This window comes from Mercenaria mercenaria, chromosome 13, assembly GCF_021730395.1.
Source record: "Mercenaria mercenaria strain notata chromosome 13, MADL_Memer_1, whole genome shotgun sequence".
Classification (NCBI taxonomy): domain Eukaryota; kingdom Metazoa; phylum Mollusca; class Bivalvia; order Venerida; family Veneridae; genus Mercenaria; species Mercenaria mercenaria.
This window is the reverse complement of record NC_069373.1, coordinates 79,978,705-79,994,729: the sequence shown is the minus strand read 5'-3', so window position 1 is coordinate 79,994,729 and position 16,025 is coordinate 79,978,705. Positions and strand designations below refer to the sequence as shown.

Below are 16,025 nucleotides of genomic sequence, written 5' to 3'. Positions count from 1 at the left end.
TGTTTGTTCTTTTATGAAAATGATAGTCAGGTCAACTGTGAAAGTTTAATCCAATTCTGCTTGATAACAGAACAAGAATTTTATTAGAATAGCACACTGAGCAAAGGCTTTTAACAACATGCAGACATTTTCTGCATTTGAATCTCTTTGTCTCATGTTTCTTCTATCTGCAGTTTAACTAAGCTATACCTTATGTCTAAAACTGGAAAGAGTGTGGGTCTGGTTTCATACAGCAATACCTTATATTCTAACTGGAAATAGTATTATCCAATGCTTATAAATGTCTTAAACTGGGAACAGTGTGCACATGGTATTATACAGCAATGCGTCATGTCTAAAACTAGAAATTGTGTGTGTTTGGTATTATACAAGACTACTTTATGTCTAAAACTGGAAATATGTGTATGTCTCGTTCTATACAGCAATACCTTATGTCTAAAACAGCAATGCAATATGCCTGAAACTGTAGAGTGCCATATTGTACAATGCTGTGTTTACTTGGAAGTTTTTACCTTGTACATAATTTATAACTACGACAGCTAATAATAGTACCCTCCACTACTGTGCAATCATTTAATTTCATGGGCATGTAACGTCATGGTTTTAACCAAAAGGGCTATTTCATGAGAACACAAACTCCTGGATTTTTAGGTAAAAAGAAAGAGAATTTTATCTGTTTGTTGGGTCCCATGGGATATAATTTAGTGGATTAATGCAACTGCCAAATCAATATGACTCCCCAATAACAAACATTAATGATTTCCTAATATCTGAAACCCTTCCACATCATACTTGCTTACATATAAAAACCTTAGCATCTTTTTATAAGTTGAAAACGGGACACAATTTTATAAAGTGTATGCAAAAAAATTATGGAACCTGACTTAGAGTGGTCGCTTCATGATGCCGAAGTTCATAGCCTTATGAAGAGTATAAAAAGCATTCAGTACAAAAGTTCTTGAAAAACCTGCTTATATGCAAAACTTTCTAAATAAATTAGGAAAAATTTTGCTAAAATATAAGTAGATGTTATGAAACCTGCCATGTGAGGCCAAAGATATGTGTTGAGTTTGAAAACATTTGGTCAAGAAATTTCTGAGAAAAATATGTAAGTGCATTGATCAATGTAAGCTCTATTTGAAAAATTTGATACAATTGAGCTAAAACGATGTTCGAAACTCAAGTCAGCTGCAGAAATGCTAGAAACTGCTTAGAACTCTGCTCCTTACCTTTAATTCACAATCTTCATTCACAGCTATATTGCTTGGTTTTAAATCCTGAAAATAACAATGATTATGATTACAAACAGAACAATATGCATGCAAGGTTTATACTTCAATTTCTGAATCAACAAGTTTAAGTACTAATTTAAAAAAAGATATTCCTGTCTAAACTTTTCTAGGAAAAGTTCCAATTATGTGCCATTATTTCTAAAACAAGAGCTGTTGGAGTATAAAAGTTGAAAAAGGGGCATAATTTTGTAAAAATTGCAAAACAGGGTTATGGTTATGGAACTTGTACAATGCATATCAGCTCATGACAATAGACAATTGTGTCAAGTTTCAATCCATTCCCATTAGTAGGTACTGAGATACCAGCTTACATATATAACAACTTAACCAAAAACTGCTAAGTCAAAAAAGGGGCATAATTTTGTAACAAGAGCACCGCCTTGCGGGTGCTGACGCTCATCTGATTTTTTTTTGTGTAATAGAAATATTGTCCTACCCATGATTTTCTATGTCTAAAAAGGGCCATCATTCTTGCAAAAAGCAGGACAGAGTTATGTTTCTTGATGTTCAGTGTCCACTTATGATGGTGAAAAACTGTTGCAAGTTTTAAAGCAATAGCTTTGATAGTTTATGAGAAAAGTTGACTTAAACATAATACTCAACCAAGAAAATGATTTTCTAAGTCCAAAAGGGGCAATAATTATTGCAAAAAGCAGGATGGAGTTATGTTGCTTGCTGTACAGGGTCAGCTTATGATGGTGAACAAGTGTTGCAAGTTTCAAAGCAATAGCTTTGATAGTTTAAGAGAAAAAGTTGACCTAAACATAAAACTTAACCAAGAAATCTGATATTTTCTAAGTCCAAATAGGGCCATAAATCTTGCAAAAAGCAGGATGGAGTTATGTCTCTTGCTGTACAGGGTCAACTTATGATGGTGAACAAGTGTTGCAAGTTTTAAAGCAATAGCTTTGACAGTTTAGGAGAAAAGCTGACCTAAACATAAAACTTAACCAAGAAAACTGATTTTCTAAGTCCAAAAGGGGCAATAATTCTTGCAAAAAGCAAGATGGAGTTATGTTTCTTGATGTACAGGGTCTGCTTATGATGGTGAACAAGTATTCCAAGTTTCAAAGCAATAGCTTTGATAGTTTAGGAGAAAAGTTGACCTAAACATAAAACTTAACCAAGAAATCTGATATTTTCTAAGTACAAAAGGGGCCATAAATCTTGCAAAAATCAAGATGGAGTTATGTTTCTTGCTATACAGGGTCAGCTTATGATGGTGAACAAGTATTCCAAGTTTCAAAGCAATAGCTTAGATAGTTTAGGAGAAAAGCTGACCTAAACATAAAACTTAACCAGGCAACGCCGACGCAGACGCCGATGCCGACACCGACGCCGACGCCGACGCCGACAACCGCTCAAGTGATGACAATAACTCATCATTTTTTTTCAAAAAATCAGATGAGCTAAAAATGCAAAGTAGAGTTATGGAACCTGTGCACTGCAGGTCAGATCATGACAGTGAACAAATGTGTGAAATTTCAACTCATTCCCATTAGTGGGTACTGAGATACCAGCTTACATACAAAAACTTAACCAAAAACTGCTAAGTCAAAAAAGGGGCATAATTTTGTAAAAATGCAAAAGAGAGTTATGTAAGTCAGTTTATCACAGTGAATAAGTATATGAAGTTTCAATCCATTGCCACAAGTGGTTACTGAAATAGCAGCTTACATACAAACACTTAACCAAATTGGGATGCTGATGCTGACACGGATGCCAAAGCATTGGTGAGTCCATTAGCTCTACCTATTCTTTGAATAGTCAAGCTAAAAAGGAGCAGAACATATCTTGATGAATTCTGAAAACCATGTGATGCAAAAAGCACTTGCCAAGTCGGTCGAGTATAAAGGAAGTTTCACTCGTCCTAGCCTGATTTTAATTCCCCAATGCAAGTGAGCGATTGGAATTCTACACCCCTGTTATCTAGGTATACTTGTCATGAATTAACTTTATTATATTTCATAACACTGGTATCAAGATGGTCTTTTTTCTCACAATCACTTTTAATTTAAAGCCGACAGCTAAGGAAATAATTACAAATTACAATACTAAAACAAGAGCTGTCTCCATAGGATGACACATGCCCCCGATGGCACTTTGAATGAATAGTTATAGCCGATGTTAGAGTTTAGGACCTTTGACCTACAGACCTGGGTCTTGCGCGCGACACGTTGTCTTACTGTGGTACACATTCATGCCCAATAATTTTAAAATCCATGCTTGAATGACAAAGATATGGACTGGACACGCCCATCAATGCACTATCATGAAATATGACCTTTAACGTCTAACTGTGACCTTGACCTTTGAGCTACGGACCTGGGTCTTGTGCGCGACACGTCGTCTTACTGTGGTACACATTCATGCCAAGTTATTTGAAAATCCGTCCATGGATGACAAAGATATGGACCGGACACAAATGCACTATCATGAAAAATGACCTTTAACGTCTAAGTGTGACCTTGACCTTTGAGCTACGGACCTGGGTCTTGCGTGCGACACATCGTCTTACTGTGGTACACATTCATGCCAAGTTTTTTGAAAATCCATCCATCGATGACAAAGATATGGACCGGACACGAATGCAGTATCATGAAAAATGACCTTTAACGTCTAAGTGTGACCTTGACCTTTGAGCTACGGACCTTGGTCTTGCGCGCGACACGTCGTCTTACTGTGGTACACATTCATGCCAAGTTATTTGAAAATCCATCCATCGACGACAAAGATATGGACCGGACACGAAAATTGCGGACAGACAGACTGACAGACAGTTCAAAAACTATATGCCTCCCTTCGGGGGCATAATAATAAACATTATGTATGAGCAAATCAATTCACTTACCCTATGTATAATGCCCGCTGAGTGAATATACTGTAAAAAAGAAGAGATGTACATTAATTACAAGAGGACCATGATGGTCCTGAATCGCTCACCTGTCCCCACATGAACTGAGTGTGACGTCGTTTTTTTCTATTATTTGATATAGTGACCTAGTTTTGAGCTCATGTGACCTAGTTCTGAACTTGACCTAGATATCATCAAGATAAAAATTCTGACCAATTTTTATGAAGATCCATTGAAGAATATGGCCTCTAGAGAGGTCACAAGGTTTTGCTATTATTTTACATAATGACCTAGTTTTTAAAGGCATGTGACCCAGTTTTGTACTTGACCTAGATATCATCAAGGTGAACATTCTCACTAATTTTCATGAAGATCTCATGAAAAATATGGCCTCCAGAGAGGTCACAAGGTTTTTCTAATTTTAGACCTACTGACCTAGTTTTTGACCGCACGTGACCTAGTTTTGAAACTGACCTAGATATCATCAAGGTGAACATTCTCACCAAATTTCAAGAAGATCCATTGAAAAATATGGCCTCTAGAGAGGTCAAAAGGTTTTTCTATGTTTAGACCTAGTGACCTAGTTTTTGACAGCAGTTGACCCGGTTTTGAACTTGACCTAGATATTATCAAGATGAACATTCTGACCAATTTTCATGCAGATCCCATGAAAATTATGACCTTTAGAGAGGTCACAAGGTTTTTCTATTTGACCTACTGACCTAGTTTTGGACCGGACGTGACCCAGTTTTGTATTTGACCTAGATATCATCAAGATAAACATTCTGACCAATTTTCATGCAGATCCCATGAAAAAAATATGACTTCTAGAGAGGTCACAAGGATTTTCTTTTATTTGACCTACTGACCTAGTTTTTGACCGCAGTTGACCCAGTTTTGAACTTGACCTAGATATCATCAAGATGAACATTCTTATCAATTGTCATGCAGATCCCATGAAAAATACGGCCTCTACAGAGGTCACAAGGTTTTTCTATTATTTGACCTACTGACCTAGTTTTGGACCGGACGTGACCCAGTTTCGAACTTGACCTAGATATCATCAAGATGAACATTCTGACCAATTTTCATGCAGATCCCATGAAAAATATGACCTCTAGAGAGGTCACAAGGCTTTTCTATTATTTGACCTAGTGACCTAGTTTTGGACCAGACGTAACCCAGTTTCGAACTTGACCTAGATATCATCAAGATGAACATTCTGACCAATTTTCATGCAGATCCCATGAAAAATATGACCTCTAGAGAGGTCACAAGGATTTTCTTTTATTTGACCTACTGACCTAGTTTTTGACCGCAATTGACCCAGTTTCAAACCTGACCTAGATATCATCAAGATGAACAAGCTGATCAATTGTCATGCAGATCCCATGAAAAATACGGCCTCTACAGAGGTCACAAGGTTTTTCTATTATTTGACCTACTGACCTAGTTTTGGACCGGACGTAACTCAGTTTCGAACTTGACCTAGATATCATCAAGATGAACATTCTGACCAATTTTCATGCAGATCCCATGAAAAACATGACCTCTAGAGAGGTCACAAGGATTTTCTATTATTTGACCTACTGACCTAGTTTTTGACCGCAGTTGACCCAGTTTCGAACTTGACCTAGATATCATCAAGGTGAACATTCTCACCAATTTTCATGAAGATCCTTTGAAAAATATGGCCTCTAGAGTGGTCACAAGGTTTTTCTATTTTTAGACCTACTGACCTGGTTTTTGACCGCACGTAACCCAGTTTCAAACTTGACCTAGATATCATCAAGGTGAACAATCTGACCAACTTTCATAAAGATCCCATGAAAAATGTTACCTCTAGAGTGGTCACAAGCAAAAGTTTACGCACGCACGCACGCACTGACGCACGGACGACGGACGCTGTGCGATCACAAAAGCTCACCTTGTCACTATGTGACAGGTGAGCAAATAACCAGTCATATAAACTTCATTAATGGATGGTCTCCCTGGAAACATTTCTGTGGAATTACTTGAAAATCAGACCTGTGGTTTAGGACGAGATGTCATTTGAAGATTTACTCCTTTTTTTTTTAGCTCTAACACACGTCTTCTGGAAAAATCAGAGTAGTTTGAATACAGTCTTAGTAAAATTCTCTTTTCCCAAATAAGCAATTATCACGTATGAACTGCCCAATTTAAAAGGCCAGGGCCTCATTCCAATTTCCTGATGAAAATCCCTGCAGTAAATTACAAACCTAACAATATGAGAAAAGAATATGTTTCTCAACATAACAACATAATTATATTACAGCTAATAAATACCATTTCATATAGCATTCCTATAAAGGTTATCATTATGCAAGGAGAGGACTACATAAATTATATATTTTTTCTACAACCCAGTTCAAATTGAAAACTGTCACTACGCAAAGACGCACATGACACTGACGTCATATACAAAATATGAAATTTGAACACCAGTATTGCAAAGTCTGACCTTTAAATTTCCACTGTAACTTAATTAGTTTAAAAATGAGTATGTCATATAAACTGCTACAGTTATAGTGTTATTAAAACAGCTAAAACTGAAGTGCTATCATAAAAAGCATATGGAAAAAGTATGATTATAACTGAGAAGTACCTTCATGGCACGTAGAACTTGATATATTAGGAACTGCACGTGATCGTCGCTGAGTCTTTGTGTTTTTATAATGTTGTTCATATCTGCTCCCATTAAAGCTGTTGACATGTATCTAGAAAATTACAGTCATTTACAATATATCATATCAGCTCCCATTAACACTGTCAACGTAATTTACAAAATAAGTTCTGTTTATCACATACTGTGGAATCAATTAACTTACTGGGCACAGAATGTTGTGGTTTTGACATGAACAACTATTATGTGAGGACATGAAATTATGGAACTCAAATGTTAATGGTAAAATGAATGGATAATTTGTTTATATGTCTGGATTCATGTAAAAACAAAATTCATGAAAGTTATTGACAGAAAGTTATTCACAGTATCAGGTTATATCAATATATCTTTACTTAATACATTTGTAATATTATAAATATACATAAAAATCTGCTGTGTCTGTTCCAATAATATTTCCACACCTTCAGGTAGATACAGAGGAAGAAGGATTTTTTTTCTTGTCCCAATGCTATAGAAATAATTTCTGCCTTGACCATGTATCTAACTCACAAACTATGAACTACTATTTTCAATGCTTTCCATACTGAGCTACCAGAGAGAGCTTTAGAAAATACGGCACTTACACTTCTTCAAAGTCTTCAAATGTTTCTGTTGGTGTGAACACATCAAGAAGTCCAATAACCTGTAACAGAATAACATTTGAACATAGCTTGAGAGAAATCCAATAACCATTAACAGAATCACATTTTAACATAACTTGGGAGACATTCAATAACCATTAACAGAATAATAATTCAACACTAGAGCTGCTTTTGAGAAAAGCGAATGTCTCCCACAACTGCCTAATCATCTAAATAGCAAGTCAGTCTTTATATACTGTTTACTCACTACAATTCAAGGGCTAGAACTCCAAAATGCCTGGACCGATTTGGCTCATTATCGTATTGTCTGAGGTCTTATGGTGAAACACATTTTGTTCAAATTTGGTGAAGATCGGATGAGAAATGTTCGACTTAGAGTGCGGGCAAGCTTTTGACAGACAGACAAGTGCGGACAAGAGTAAACAGGCTGATTTTTCGGTAATTCAAGGGCCGTAACTCCAAAATGCCTGAACCGATTTGGCTAGTTATCGAACTTGGCCAAGGTCTTATGGTAAAACACATTTTGTTAAAGTTTGGTGAAGATCGGATGAGAAATGTTCAACTTAGAGTGTGGACAAGAGTAACAAGAGCTGTCGGAGGACAGCAACGCTCAACTATTCAACAGCCTTGTCAATTGAATGAATACAAAAGTTGAAAAAGGGGCATACTTTTGTAAAATGCAAAGTAGAGTAATTGAACCTCTGCACTGCATGTCATATCATGACAGTGAACAAGTGTGTAAAGTTTCAATCCTTTCCCATTAGTGGATACTGAGATACCAGCTTACATACAAAAACTTAACCAGAAACTGCTGTCGAAAAAGGGGCATAATTTTGTAAAAATGCAAAGTAGAGTTATGGGACCTTAACAGTGCATGTAAGATCATGACAGTGAACGACTGTGTGAAGTTTCAATCCATTCTTATTAGTGGATACTGAGATATTAGATTACATACAAAAACTTAACCAAAAACTGCTAAGTCGAAAAAGGGGCATAATTTTGAAAAAAAAAGAGTAGAGTTATGGGACTTGCTTAGTGCATGTCAGATCATGACAGTGAACAAGTATGTGAAGTTTCAATCCATTCCCATTAGTAAGTACTGAGATACCAGCTTACATTATAAAACCTTAACCAAAAATTTCTAAGGCAAAAAAGGGGCATAATTTTGTAAAAAAGCTAAATTGAGTTACGGAACCTGTGCAATGTATGTCAGTTTATCACAGTGAATAAATGTGTGAAGTTTCAATCCATTCCCTAAAGTGGTTACTGAGATACTAGCTTACATACAAAACCTTAACCAAAAATTTCTAAGTCGAAAAAGGTGCATAATTTTGTAAAAAAGCAAAATAGAGTTATGGAACCTGTGCAATGTAAGTCAGTTTATCGCAGTGAATAAGTGTGTGAAGTTTCAATCCATTCCCACAAGTGGTTACTGAGATACCAGCTTACATACAAAACCTTAACCAAATCGGGACACGGACGCATGGGCGAGTCCAATAGCTCGACTATTCTATGAATAGTCGAGCTAAAAAGGCTGATTTTTCAGTAATTCAAGGGCCATAACCCCAAAATGCCTGGACCGATTTGGGTAGTTATCGAACTCGGCTGAGGTCTCATAGTCAAACACATTTTGTTCAAGTTTGGTGAAGATTGGATGAGAAATGTTCGACTTAGAGTGCGGACAAGCTTTTGACAGACAGATACACGGACATTTAGACTGGAGTAAATCAATATACCTCCCACATCACTGTGTGGTGGGAGACATAATAACTTGAGAGAAATCCAATAACCTGTAACAGAATGATATTTGAACATATCCAATAACCATTAACAGAATAACAGTTCAACATAACTTGAGGGAAATCCAATAACCATTAACAGAATAAGATTTCAACATAACTTGAGAGACGTCCAATAACCTGTAACAGAATAACATTTGAACATAACTTGAGAGACGTCCAATAACCTGTAACAGAGTAACATTTGAACATAGCTTGAGAGACGTCCAATAACCTGTAACAGAATAACATCTGAACATAACTTGAGAGATGTCCAATAACCTGTAACAGAATAACATCTGAACATAACTTGAGAGACGTCCAATAACCTGTAACAGAATAACATCTGAACATAGCTTGAGAGACGTCCAATAACCTGTAACGGAATAGGATTTCAACATAACTTGAGAGACGTTCAATAACCTATAACAGAATAATATTGAACATAGCTTGAGAGACGTCCAATAACCTGTAACAGAATAACATTTGAACATAGCTTGAGAGACGTCCAATAACCTGTAACAGAATAATATCTGAACATAACTTGAGAGACGTCCAATAACCTGTCACAGAATAACATCTGAACATAGCTTGAGAGACGTCCAATATCCTGTAACAGAATAAGATTTCAACATAACTTGAGAGACATCCAATAATCTGTAACAGAATAACATCTGAACATACCGGTAACTTGAGAGATGTCCAATAACCTGTAACAGAAGAACATTTGAACATAGCTTGAGAGACATCCGTTAACCGTTAACAGATTAATACCTGAACATAGCTTGAAAGATGTCCAATAACCATTAACAGTATAACATTTCAACATGACTTGAGAGAAATCAAATAACCATTAACAGAATAATATTTCAACATAACTTGAGGGACCATTAACAGAATAACATTTCAACATAGCTTGAGGGAAATCCATTAACCTGTAACAGATAAACATTTAAGACATGACTTGAGAGATGTCCAATAACCTGTAACAGAACAACATTTGAACATAACTTAAGAGAAATCCAATAACCATATCAGAATAGCTTGAGCAGATCATAACATGCAACAGAATAATATCTGAACACAACTTGAGGGAAGCCCTTGATAACCTATAACATGAAGACATCTGAACATAGTTATTTGAACATAACTTGAGAAGTCCAATTACTTGTATAAGAATTGCATCTGAACATAACTTGAAGGTTATTGATCACATGATTATTGATACAACACTGAACCTTGAGCAAAAGAAATGGTTTAAAACAGTAGAACATAAATATCTACGAAGTAAGACTTATCTCATCTTGTCGTATATTAAAACTTCAATACCTGGAATAAACTGATTTGCCTTATTTTGCTAAATGTCACATATTCCATTCAGTAACTGTATCTCAACAATAATTTGGCGCAATTCTAATTGTTGTCTCCCTAATTGTGTTTATGTTACCTAGGCTAGCAACAATCAAATCTTGATAAAATAAAATGGTAAAAGAAAATTTACATTGTAAATAAAGTTTCTAAGAAGGCCTGTATTTTACCTTATATACAGACTGTTTAAAAGACAACTTGCAAGAATACCTACATTTTCATGCTGCATATGTTTTAACATGCGTAGTTCCCTGTAAGTTCGTTTTGCATGTATGGCTGACTGAAATGGTCTTGACAGCTTCTTTATTGCCACTTTATGGTTGGTCTTTTTGTCCACAGCAGAACTGCAAAAATGTTTTAATATTTAATAAAACTGCATTGTATATATCAAAATCATTAACCATGCGTTTGGTGTGATGAACAATGATGAAGTGATTAAGGCAATGGACCCGTAATGACAATCGGCCATTTCTGGGCAATTACGTATACTCCGTATATGACCAGCGATTCTCCAGCTTTATGAAAAATATTTTTCCGTTATTTTCCGAGGAATGCCGAAATCGTAAACGGATGATATATATTCGCACGGAAATTGGTGTCCAATATCTTAAAGGTGATTTTCATGTTTTAAAGCTAAGGTATAAAAAGAAGACTTTTAATGTTATCAATTTTTTCCGAACTTTCTGCTGCCAGTGCAAACCTTGGCTATCATGGCATGCGACCTCTTATACAGTTGTCCAAAGAAAAAATTTTGATGACTATTCCCAAGTCTACGTAATGGTTAAGTGAAACACTGACAAACTATATTTCATTTAAAAATGGAGTGGTGAACTTGTGCTAGATTCTCAGCAGATTTTCAAATCTATCTCATTTGTTCTATCTATTATTTACTGGTCACCTCCTTATCTTTAAATTCTGATTTTAACAGGCAGATATCTGGACCAGATGAGAGCATGCAAAATTTCTATATTCCAGTTCTTAAAACATTTGTCCATATTATGCTGCATTGCAAAAGGCCATACACGAACAACACCAGGTAATGCAGCTCTTTACCAGGCATACTTCTGATTTCTAAGGCACAACTGCCAGTCAAACACCACCCTCAAAATAGTTATTATACCATCTGACACATGATATCAATATGTCAAGATGATAACACTGGTGGTAACTTATTCTTAATGGTTGTTGTTGTCTAGAACGAAGCCCCTTGCTTCTGGACAGAAACACTTATCGTGGATTTTTTCGGGTCTTTGCCTGATCATCCTGTGCAATTGCAGCACTGCAATTGTCGTGTGATTGATGTACTCTTCATTTTGCATTATTATATATTATCATTAATTATTTACTGACTTCTCTGTGAATTACTACTTTCTAAGGTATGTTTTTATGGACTCTGCTGAAAAATGCTTATATTTGTAAATCAATTAAATTGATAAATTAACAAAATATTGATCTTGATATTCAAAATAAACAGGTGCTATGAACTTCACATGATGTCATCAGTTTCCCAAGAGTGTCAGTGCGCAGATGTTGCTGGTTAGGTAAACAAATGTGGTTACGCTATAACTTTATGGACATGACCATCAGAAAATAAAATAGCATTGGCTAAGCAGGGTTTTTTTCCCCTTTATAATAGGAGCTGTTTATAGGCCCCTTCCCCTCAGAAAATTTCTTTAAAATCATGCAGTTTTCCCCAAAAATTGACTTTACATCAGGTTTTTTATTCCCCTTTGCCCAAATACCGAGTTGTTTTTTTCCCCAAATCAGAGGCCTGGGCCCCTTCCCCTCCTGGTAAAAAAAAAACCCCTGCTAAGTAATGGTAGCCCAAACAAAAAACGGCTCTAACACTCGTATTTTAAATGGGAAAGCCAAAGGTTTTTCAGACTGTCTAAAGTTAATGTAAATCTAAATATGTATATGTGTGTATGTGAAAGTAAACATACATGCCATTCAAATTCAATGTGAATATTTTCTACTCAAGCACCATCTTGTTTTCAGGATGGTATTCAAAGAAATAAAACTTCTTAGGTCTACTGTTCAAAAATCAATCAAGACTGGTTACCTATAAATTGCAATGCTCATAATTATTCTCTTTAAAAAGATGTATGTTTTGAAAGAACATTCCAAGTTTGCTAAAAACGCATGAAAACTGTCATGTCTTGAAGTTGTTGACATAATTTTTGCTATTCTATTTGAGAAAAACATGTTTAATCACATGTTTAAATTTTTATGAGAACTATTTAAGGGGTATATAAAGTAGCCTTTATTATGTTTATTAGTTATGTCTTATTATAATATATTATGTATAAGACAGTGTAATATTTGACGTACGAATGACGGGACGTCATTTCTCAGACAGGGGAAGTGTGTGGCAGGCTTGATTTTAAGGCTTTGGATTAAGTAGTTGTTTAAGATAAGTTATCTCCCTTTGACCATAGTTGTAGTTTGTGTACAGTCAGGTGTATTGACCTTAGGTCAATTTGTTCCCTCTAAAAGACTGTGTTCTGATTGGTTTAGGCATCAGTGATCAATATCTCACTACCTGGAAAGCTTTGATACTGTATACATGTATTTAGTAGAAGTTATTTTAAATCATTAATATATTAGTTTTAAATGGATGGAATTATTAGTCAGAGGTTAGTTTACCAACCAATAAATTGATAAAGGTACTTAAGAGCTTGTTTCCTACACATGGCCTCCAGATGGACCTACTCCTCAACCCCCACTAGCAGTTATACTTCCTTATAAAGTACAAAGGGACTATAAGTAAAACTAGCCAAGTGACAAATGGCGCCCAACGTGATATTGTGTATACAAGCCATACACTAGTGAAGAACATCAGCCAGCAACACTAGATTAGTAGATATACACATGAACGCTCATTTAAAAACAGTGATTCACGTGAAAAATTTATATGGATTTTTATTGGTGTAAATACGGTAATCAGATTTTTCATTCTGATACTTCTACAGAACTGGATGTAAAAGTTATGTTCTACTTCAGAACATTTTTGTAATTTAAATACAAATCCGAGGACAACTAGTATTTACAGTGACGGTGAAAAGAGAGTTAAATTTGAACAGTTAATTTATGAACAGTGACAGTGGATTTATTTATAACAGTGTTGAACAGTGAATTTAATTTTTGGATTTTAAGTGAAAAGTATTTATCACTTTTCATATTGATGACGGGAAGAAAGTACAGTGGAGAACAGTGATTTAGTTCCTAACACCAGGAGCTAAGTGTTATTTTCAAAGCAAACAGTTTAAGACAGTGACAGTGTTGTGTGTATAAGTGGCATAATAGGACATTATCCATTTTTACAAGAATTTTACAGTAGAACAGTTTTAAAGTACAGAACAGTTATCAACTGTTGGTGAGTTAAATGAATTTTCTATACTTAAATTGCAGTTAGTCTGTAATTGCTAAAGTCAGTGTTGCCATTTCAACACATTTTCATATTTTACACAGCTATATTGTCTGTGGTTTTTCATGAATAACTGCAGTTTTTGTATATGTACATTATGAAGTGCTTAGTGTAAGTGAGAGAGTTGTCACATTGCGTATATAACTTAACTTTCTTGGTAGAGGTACTCTTAATTTAATAATTCTTCTCTCCTAGTCTACTATTTCTAGTATTCTTGTAACAGTCTAACTAATTATCGTAATTAATTTTAAAACTGCCATTTAGAGACATTTCTGAAAAAAATATCCAAATTCAGTAATGTAAACACTTTTGAGACCGGTTGAACTAAATTTTGACCTTAGTTGACATTGTGTAGTGGAATTTATTTGTTATTTAAATTAGTTAGGATTTTGATAGCTGACAAGGTTGTACTGTCAAGGTTGAGCAGTTTTCTATAGATAAGCTGTAGTTTAGTGATTGAGTAGAGGTCAGCAGAACCTGTTTTGCTGTGACAGGGCACTACTTGTTGTTTACAATCCATATATAGATCATGTGACCTCTTTGACCTGTCATATTTGGTTTGACCCAGATGGTTACATTTTTCATTGGTCCAGTTGTTTTACATTTGTGACATCACAGACCACATGACCCTAATCTGACATAGCAGACTACTATTATTAGATATAGTCATATATAGTAAAAGGCTACTCAATGAATATATAGGTCAGTGGGTACATAAAAATAAATAGTTGGTTATTATTTTTAGTGAAGATATTTTTTTGCTGAAAAGTAAACAGTATTGATACTTTGTGTGTTATACATGTATATTGTGTCCTAACTAGTATAACTATAAGGAAATATTGACTTAGACTGTCAATTTAATTGAATAGTTGAAAAAGTTTGAGATTAAATTTAATTTCTGCCTTTTTCAATTGAAGTATACAGTTTCTGAGATTGATTTAATAGAAATTAAATTAATAACAGAAAACTAAACTTGAGCTCAAGTATAAAATAAAGTGTACTTGTTTGGTATATAAGCATAAATTGCTACCATATAAAGTTGTCATAATATACATTGTTTATTAATCAAAGCCAGAGGCTGGTATAAAGATACACATTGAGTATTGAGTATATTTGATAGTGGTAAAAGGTTTATTGGTTTAGACACATGTTTTAGTGTGCAATAAAGTGGAAAATAGGTGATTGAAATATTTATTGTTGAAATATTGGTATTGATATTTTATATTGATGAAATGGGTTATTGATTTTTTGGTTGAATGAACAACAGGTATTGAAGGGATTACTGATTGTATAGATTACTGATATAGATAGATAAGATTGAGGTGATAAAAGATAATTGATGAGTTTACTTATACAAGGGTGTTAAGTTATTGTGTATGATATAATGATATTTTGAAAGTGAAAGTGAAAGTAGAGATTTAGTTGAAAGTGAAAGTAGACTTTGAAAGCTTACACTGAAATTCTTTATATTTAAGCAGTAGTTACTGCATAAGAGTACTAAGTGACCATTACTGTTAATGCGAAAGGAAGTTAATTGAATGAAGGGTTAGTGTTGAAAGGTTGTATAAAGCAAATAGTCTTTGAGTTGACTTTGATTATTAAGCAACACTGAATGCTATAAAGACTTAAGTGAAATTGAAGCTTAGTGCTATAAGAAGCTGTTTGATTGAGATTAGAAGTTGAATTGGAGTTTCACTGAAAGGTGTTGTAACAGAATTGAATTGAATTTAGAACTACAGTGAGTTGTTTAGTTGTATTGAGATTGAAAAAGACTTAGTATTGAAATAGATGAAGTGAATTTGAAGTGATGCGCATACTGAATTACTGAGTTGGTGTTTCAATATATTGAAGAAGAAATGTGAATTTATTGAAAAGTGAAGGTGAATTTATTGAAAAGTGAAGTAGAATTAAGTGAATTTGAAGGTGAATTTAGTGAATAGAGAAAGTGAATTGAATGAATTTGAAAGTGAATTAAAGCGATAGAAACTCTACGTAAACTTAGTTTTAAGTCATACTTA

The 16,025-nt window shown here is 34.8% G+C and overlaps 1 protein-coding gene across 2 annotated transcripts in view; it reads right to left on the bottom strand.

Moving 5' to 3' along the window:
• Positions 1–16,025, bottom strand: part of LOC123529465 (mitogen-activated protein kinase 14-like) — a 45,566-nt gene that overhangs the window by 15,126 nt on the left and 14,415 nt on the right. For both annotated transcript variants that reach the window (XM_045309805.2, XM_045309804.2), the window contains exons 2-6: positions 10,795–10,924; positions 7,417–7,475; positions 6,773–6,884; positions 4,144–4,173; positions 1,230–1,277 (exon numbers count right to left, since the gene is read on the bottom strand). In XM_045309805.2, coding sequence (XP_045165740.1) covers positions 1,230–1,277; positions 4,144–4,173; positions 6,773–6,884; positions 7,417–7,475; positions 10,795–10,924 — 379 coding nt within the window. The remainder of the gene's footprint in view (positions 1–1,229; positions 1,278–4,143; positions 4,174–6,772; positions 6,885–7,416; positions 7,476–10,794; positions 10,925–16,025) is intronic.